Source organism: Schistocerca nitens, chromosome 4 (genome assembly GCF_023898315.1).
Source record: "Schistocerca nitens isolate TAMUIC-IGC-003100 chromosome 4, iqSchNite1.1, whole genome shotgun sequence".
NCBI lineage: Eukaryota > Metazoa > Arthropoda > Insecta > Orthoptera > Acrididae > Schistocerca > Schistocerca nitens.
The window spans coordinates 944,359,953-944,367,988 of NC_064617.1; the positions used below are offsets into that span (position 1 = coordinate 944,359,953).

Genomic DNA, 8,036 nt, shown 5'->3' on the forward strand with positions numbered 1-8,036 from the left:
CAGACTGAAGCGCCTAGAACCACTCGGCCTGTTCATTTCAAACTACGAAAGTCCGTCTGTCATCAACATCCATCGATGCCCTCCGGTTTACAATGCACGCAAACCACTGATGAGGCTTGGAAAGCGGCCCACCGTCTTCGCTGCTGGGAACTCTATAAGACTGGCAGCTAGCCCCAAGGTTGTGCGGGGTCCCCGCGGAAGAAATAAGCGCGGCGCGGGACAATACGGAGCCAGTGCCTGTGGAATTCGCTGTTACCTGACCGCGTGGCTTATAATGCGCGCAGTAAAAAGCGGCGGTCGGCTGGACCGGGAACCGCCCCTGCAGCGTGCGTGGGCGCGTGCGTCCGAGGCGCGTGGCGTAGGCTCGCGTAGCGACGCCCAGCCCCGCCGGAAGGCCGCCGCAGACTTTCACGGCGTCGCTCGCTAGTATATAAAGCTCGCGCCGCCGACGCTGGGGCACAGTTCATAGCAGCTGATCACCAACACCACATCTGCCATGAAGGTCCTGCTGGTGAGTTGGCGCAGCTCGCCCATCAGCCGCTCCTGCGCAACAGACGATGATGTGTCTTCTATTGGCCCCTATACTCTGGTATAAATTTGTTCACATCTGGCGTTTAGGGTCCAATCTCACATCTACATCTACATTTATACTCCGCAAGTCACCCAACGGTGTGTGGCGGAGGGCACTTTCCTGTTCCCGTCGCGTATGGTTCGCGGGAAGAACGACTGCCGGAAAGCCTCCGCGCGCGCGAATCTAATTTTACATACCTGATCTCCTCGGGAGGTATAAGTAGGGGGAAGAAATATATTCGATACCTCATCCAGAAACGCACGCTCTCGAAACCTGGACAACAAACTACAACGCGATGCAGTGAGCCTCTCTTGCAGAATCTGCCACTTGAGTTTGCTAAACATCTCCGTGACGGTATCACGCTTACCAAATAACCCTGTGACGAAGCGCGCCGCTCTTCTTTGGATCTTCTCTATCTTCTCTGTCAACCCGACCTGGTACGGATCCCACACTGATGAGCAATACTCAAGTATAGGTCGAACTAGTGTTTTGTAAGCTACCTCCTTTGTTGATGGACTACATTTTCTAAGGACTCTCCCAATGAATCCCAACCTGGCAACCACCTTACCAAGAATTTTATATGATCATTCCACTTCAAATCGTTCCGTACGCGTATCCCAGATATTTTACAGAAGTAACTGCTACCAGTGTTTGTTCCGCTATCATATATACAATAAAGGATCCTTCTTTCTATATATTTGCAATAGATTACATTTGTCTATGTTAAGGGTCAACTGCCACTCCCTGTACCAAGTGCTTATCCACTGCAGATCTTCCTGCATTTCGCTGCAATTTTCTAATGCTGCACCTTCTCTGTATACTACAGCATCATCCGCGAAAATCCGCATGGAACTTCCGACACTATCTACTAGGTCATTTATATATATTGTGAACAGCAATTGTCCCATAACACTCCCTTGTGGCACGCCAGAGGTTACTTTAACGTCTGTAGACGTCTCTCCATTGAGAACAACATGCTGTGTTCAGTTTGCTAAAAACTCTTCAATCCAGCCACACAGCTGGTCTGATATTCCATAGGCTCTTACTTTGTTTATCAGCCGACAGTGCGGAACTGTATCGAACTCCTTCCGGTTCAAATGGTTCAAATGCCTCTAAGCACTATGGGACTTAACATCTGAGGTCATCAGCCCCCGAGACTTAGAACTACTTAAGCCTAACCAACCTAAAGACATCACACACATCCATGCCCGAGGCAGGATTCGAAGCTGCGTCCGTAGCAGCAGCGCGGTTCCGGACTGAAGCGCCTAGAACCGCTCGGTCACAGCGGCTGGCACTCCTTCCGGAAGTCAAGGAAAATGGCATCTACCTGGGAGCCTGTTTCTAATATTTCTGGGTCTCACGAACAAATAAAGCTAGTTGGGTCTCACAATATCGCGGTTTCCGGAATCCTTTTGATCCCTACAGAGTAGATTCTGGGTTTCCAGAAATGACATGATACGCGAGCAAAATACATGTTCTAACATTATACAACAGATCGATGTCAGAAATATAGGCCTATAGTTTTGCGCATCTGCTCGACGACTGGAACTACCTGTGATCTTTTCCAATCATTTGGAACCTTCCGTTCCTCTAGAGACTTGCGGTACACGGCTGTTAGAAGGGGGACAAGTTCTTTCGCGTACTCTGTGTAGAATCGAATTGGTATCCCGTTACGTCCAGTGGACTTTCCTCTGTTGAGTGATTTCAGTTGCTTTTCTATTCCTTGGATGCTTTCGCGAAACGTACTTTATGCCGGCAGCCGCAACAGCACCCTAATCTCCGCGGTTATATAAAATCGCCTTGATGTCTCTGTCTGCTACTAAAATCAGTTAAGAAGTCCCAAGTTCTCGGTATAGGTTTCTGTAGAACCTCTAAGCATATAAAATATATTACTAATATTAATTAGGGCCATGTTTAAGATAATGTTTTGAAACGGATAAAATTTTCCTGTGCGGGAAACTTACCATGACGTATCTTGAAATCTACTGAACTTAATGAAATACATGTAAACGTAGGCTTCCGCGGCCGTTGTCACAGTTCATAAAATTCTTCTGTGTTTGAGACCGCATTGTCATCTGTAAAATTCCGACATTTCGGCGACTGTTGCAAGGCGCCTTCCTCAGGGTGTAATGCTAGCGATACACCATCAGCAAGGTGTCTTGAACCAGTCGCCGAAACGTCGGAATTTTACAAATGGCAATGCGGCCTCAAACCCAGAAGAATTTTATTAATGAAATAGGTTTTTAATGTTGATTACTAAAATACCTCGCTCGGCAACGTACCTCATTCGAAGTGTCCCCATTAGCGTTCAGGGCATCATACATACGAAGGGTGAACACACCCCATTTTCATGTCCAATAGGTGTCTGGATACTTCTGATCAGGTAGTGTACATTATTTAAAATGGTTCACCTGTAGGTCAAAAAAACGACAAAAGTAAGGCGAAACGACACAGTCTGTGATGTCCCATTCGTTCTCCTTAGTAAACCGCGGGTCTGTTGCAAAACCTAGTTATTACTTGGTTGCATGACACAAGAATAAGGATTTTTGTAAAAGCAACACGGATACGGGATGTCACGAGTGGATATTCTCGGTTAAACGCGTGTTTCTACTCACAGTAATGACACTCTTCGAGTTATTATTCTACAACTTGCTCTGTTCTCTTGGGTAATGCACAAAACAAGTGTCACTGAGTTCACTTGAGACTGGAACACCGCAGGGTACCGATACACTGACAGCGCCAACCGCAGACGCATTTCTTGCCTATTGTCAAGCGATGTGGTGAATAAGAGTGCACCGCAGAGAAAAGTAATCGACTGCCACGACCATGACTGTTTAAATAACGGAACTAATTCATGGTACAGCGATCAGCAGCGAAAAATAGGATAATAGGTTCTTAGTTTGATCCCCAACAAAGCACTAGCGAAATTCCATGGTACTTACACCTTGTTCAATCAAAGGCGTATTGTACGTAGGTTGGAACTTAAATTGTGCCAACACTGCTGTGGAGACAGTATGCAATGGAATCTACTATTGTCACTGATAGCACACGTTGTTGAGATATCTTCCTTACCTCCGAGCAAATGGGATCGCTCGTCCCACGTCACAGGCGTGCGCACAATTGAGGGAAACACAATCACTTGTGAGCGAGCGGTCCAACGTAACGGTGTCACTATCTTTTCCAAACAGGAACAACGGAGTTGGATCAAGACTGAATGTGCCAGAGGTCGTACAGCACGACAGTGTCATCGAGGTCTGCAAGAGGCATGCGGGGAATCGGCATTGCCGTACAGAACAGTGGCACGTTGGGTAAAAGCCTTCAACGAAGGTTGGCAAACTGTGGCAGACATACATCGGGCAGGTCATCCTAGCGTCTCTGAAGAAGAAGTGCATGCTGTTGCCGCGTTAGTGGACGCCATACGATTCGTGAGCTCGTCCACGAAACCGGATTAGCGCATACGACTGTGCTTCGCATCCTGAAGGAACGCCTGGGCATGCGAAAAATTGCATCACGATGGTTTCCGCATGACTTGACAGAAATGCAGAAATGGTTGCGTTGAGACGCTGCTCAGACGCACTTGGAGCGCTATGAGCGCGAAGGAGAGGCTCTCTTTCGCCGTATCGTAGCACTGGATGAGACATGGGCCACATCGTACGAGCCAAAACTGAAACGCCAATCCAATGAATGGCTTCATTATGGGTCGTCGCGAAAGTCGAAAGTGCGTCAGAGCCACAGTATGGTGAAAGTTATGGTGATTCTCATGTACGACTGTGTTGGTGTTATCCTAACGCATTACGTTCCCGGCCGGAGTGGCCGAGCGGTTAAAGGCACCTTCAAAATACAGCTGGCTCCATTTATACTGGGTCACAGGAATTGGTCATACATTCCTGTAACGTGTTGAACACTGTCGAAGGATTGGGCATGCACAATACCTTTAAACGCTTCCATAGCCAGAAACCCAACGGATTCAGGTCCAGCGAATAGGCGGGACATGCTGTTGGATTTCCTCGACCAGTTCATGTCCCAGTAAACGTTGCAGTGAGGCACGAACTGTAGAAAAAGGAGTGGTGCAAACAAGTCACAATCGTTGTGTTACTGCAAGGGTGCCGTGATCCAAAAACACAGGTAATTTATCGGGAAAGAGTTAGTGATACACGACACCTGCTACTCTGTTTGGTAAAGAGTGTGGCCACATGAGTCTGGCACCGACAGTTCCTGCTCATACATTCTTACTGAAGTAATCTTGGTTTTTTCCTTGTGCCTTTGCCGCACATAGGCGTAGGATCAGCATTGTTATTATCGCGTATGTCATGGTTCCTTAAGGGGTGAGCGGATGCCTTTCCTGTCGCTGCCCCGTTAGCCCCTGGGATGAAATATGTATAACCATCTGGCTGCGTGTAGTGTTATTCGTGTGAAAGTAAGCGGAAGTTTTCTAAATATCTGCGAATCACATAACTGAGGTGGGGATTGGTTACAATCCCATTATTGACCGACACGGATGTGTGGAAAACCACCTAAAAATCGACAACCAGGCTTGGCGGCACACAGACCTTCGTCGTTGGTAGGTTCGCTCCTGGTTTGGCACACCTCCCCGTCGCGGAAGTGGCCCTTTTAACACACTCGTCTGACCGGGACTGTTTTGAAAAACCTTGATACCTCGAAGATTTGCATGTGCCTACTCGTGTGTATAGCGCAAACTTATTAAATTATCTCTTATGAAAAGTGCCGCACCTGTAAATAAAACTCAGGCTGTGATCTTCAACGCTCCATATCCCAACAGAAATTGGTTTCCAGACAAATCGTCACAAGAACTTTTCTTCTAGTTTTGGCCGGTAGTATCTCCTGCAGAAATATGTGACACTTTTCTTTAACAGTCTGTACGCAGCAGCCTTTGAGAACAGACTCATGGAGCTTTTACGTGAACCAGTAGGTTATTTATGTGTTGTTGTTGTTGTCATGGTCTTCAGTCCAGAGACTGGTTTGATGCAGCTCCCAATGCTACCCCATCCTGTGCAAGGATCTTCATCTCTGAGTAACTACTGCAGCCTACATCCTTCTGAATCTGCCTAGTGTTTTGATCCCTTGGTCTCCCTCTACGATTTTTACCCTCCACGCCGCCCTCCAATACTAAATTGGTGATCCCTTGATGCCTCAGAACATGTCCTACCAACCGATCCCTTCTTCTAGTGAAGTTGCGCCACAAACTCATGTTCTCCCGAATTATGTTCAATACCTCCTCATTAGTTATGTGATCTACCCATCTAATCTTCAGCATTCTTCTGCAGCACCACATTTCGAAAGCTTCTATTCTCTTCTTGTCTAAACTATTTGTCGTCCATGTTTCACTTCCATACATGGCTACACTCCATACAAATACTTTCAGAAACGACTTCCTGACACTTAAACCTATACTCGATGTTAACAAATTTCTCTTCTTCAGAAACGCTTTCTTTGCCATTTCCAGTCTACATTTTATATCCTCTCTACTTCGACCATCATCAGTTATTTTGCTCTCCAAATAGCAAAACTCGTCTACTACTTTAAGAGTCTCAATTCCTAATCTAATTCCGTCAGCACCGTCTGATTTAATACTACTACATTCCATTATCCTCGCTTTGTTTTTTGTTGATGTTCATCTTGTATCCTCCTTTCGAGACTGTCCATTCCGTTCAACTGCTCTTCCAGATCGTTGTTTATATACAGTATGAATAACACAGGTCCATTGAAACGTCCCCTTAAAAAAATTAGTGAATTACTGTGCTGGTAAATCTCTTACGTTATTTGATTTCCAAACAGCTGAGCAGAACTGAACGTACTCAGACATTTCTCTCTTTACTTGTTCTGATCAACACTAAACTGACACACAATATTTTTAGCAAAACGCAGTCTGAATTTCAATAATCCCTACAAAAGAATGGCCCTGACTAACAATAAACTACACCTTTCATGAATCACTTACCTCACAAAAATCTTCGTAACTCGAACTACTGCAATACAGCGAGCGGCAATACTGCCAGCTACATAAAAGGCACTAACTACTGATAGGCACAGTTATCAAATGGAAGATTTTGATAGAGAACAAACAATGTATTCACCTCAATAATGTTCAAAAGTCATAATATATATATCAGTTCATAACATCGAGTCTTACAAACTTACTGTCTCTGATGGACACACGTACAGATCATCCGCTCTCAAAACTCCGCCATCTCTGTGCCCACATCCACCACTGCAGGCGGCTCACCTCCATCTGCGCAACTCTACGCACTGTTCAGATCCAACTGTCCAACACTACAATAGCGAATATTACAACAATGCCAACCAGCCACAGACTGCACACAGCACAGCCAGTGATTTTCATACAGAGCGCTACGTGGCGTTACCAATAAGAAAACCTAAACAGCCTACTTACAATTTTACCCTTACATTTGGCCACTGCAGTAGTAACTTGTGACCAGTCAGCGACGCAGCAGCACCTCAGCCTCCAGTGGTGCCTCCGCCCCTCACAGGTGTGTGTGGTTTCGCAGGTTCTGAGCGCCGTGCTGGCCGCCGCCGCGGCCAAGCCGGGCTACCTGGGCGGCGCCCACGGGCTGGTGGCGGCGGCGCCCGCGCTGGCCTACGGCGGCGTGCACGCGGGCTACGCGGCCTACGGTCCCGCGCCCGTGGCTGTCGGCCCCGGCGGCTACCTGCTGGACACGCCCGCCGTGGCGGCCGCCCGCGGCGCCCACCTGGCCGCCGTCGCCCAGACGCGCGCCCGCGACGCCGCCGTCGCCCACCTCGCCTACGCCGCCGCCCCCGCGCTCGGCCTGGGCTACGGCCACGGGCTGGCCTACGGCGCCTACGGCCACGGCCTCGGCTACGGCTACGGCCACGGCTACCACGGCTAACTTACGGCGTCCCTCAGCTCCGGCCCAGCCCACCACCGTCGAAACAACATGTTGATGAATACTTTTGTACAAAATAATTTATAAATATAGTTGAGCAATGAGACCAGACTACTTTCATTACTTAAACCTTACACTTCATCCAAAGCCCTGAAAACCTCCAGCACCTTAGAAATTTTTATCACAATGTTCAAATGAAGTTTTCAACAAATTGTACACCAATTTTTTTCCAAAAATTTTCAATATGGATCCCTGGAACTGCATTCTGTCTCAGTAAAACCTTTACTAACGTTCTAGAAATATCGCATGTGCAACAGGAATTTCTATGAGACATATTTGTGTGACACAGATTAACATACACTACTGGCCATTAAAATTGATACACCAAGAAGAAACGGGCATTAATTGGACAGATATATTATACTAGAACTGACATGTGATTACACTTTCACGCAATCTGGGTGCATAAATCCTGATAAATCAGTACCCAGAACAACCACCTCTGGCCGTAATAACGGCCTTGATACGCCTGGGCATTGAGTCAAACAGAGCTGGGATGGCGTGTATAGGTACAGCTGCCC

General features: G+C 47.2%; 1 protein-coding gene across 1 annotated transcript; it reads left to right on the plus strand.

Annotated features, from left to right (window-relative positions):
- The first annotated feature begins 376 nt into the window (after window positions 1-376).
- LOC126253594 (cuticle protein 64-like) lies at window positions 377-7,566 on the plus strand. The gene is made up of 2 exons (XM_049955031.1): window positions 377-511; window positions 7,099-7,566. The coding sequence occupies exons 1-2, from the start codon at window positions 497-499 to the stop codon at window positions 7,456-7,458; spliced, it is 375 nt and encodes a 124-aa protein (XP_049810988.1). The 5' UTR covers window positions 377-496; the 3' UTR covers window positions 7,459-7,566.
- The last annotated feature ends 470 nt before the right edge of the window (window positions 7,567-8,036 follow it).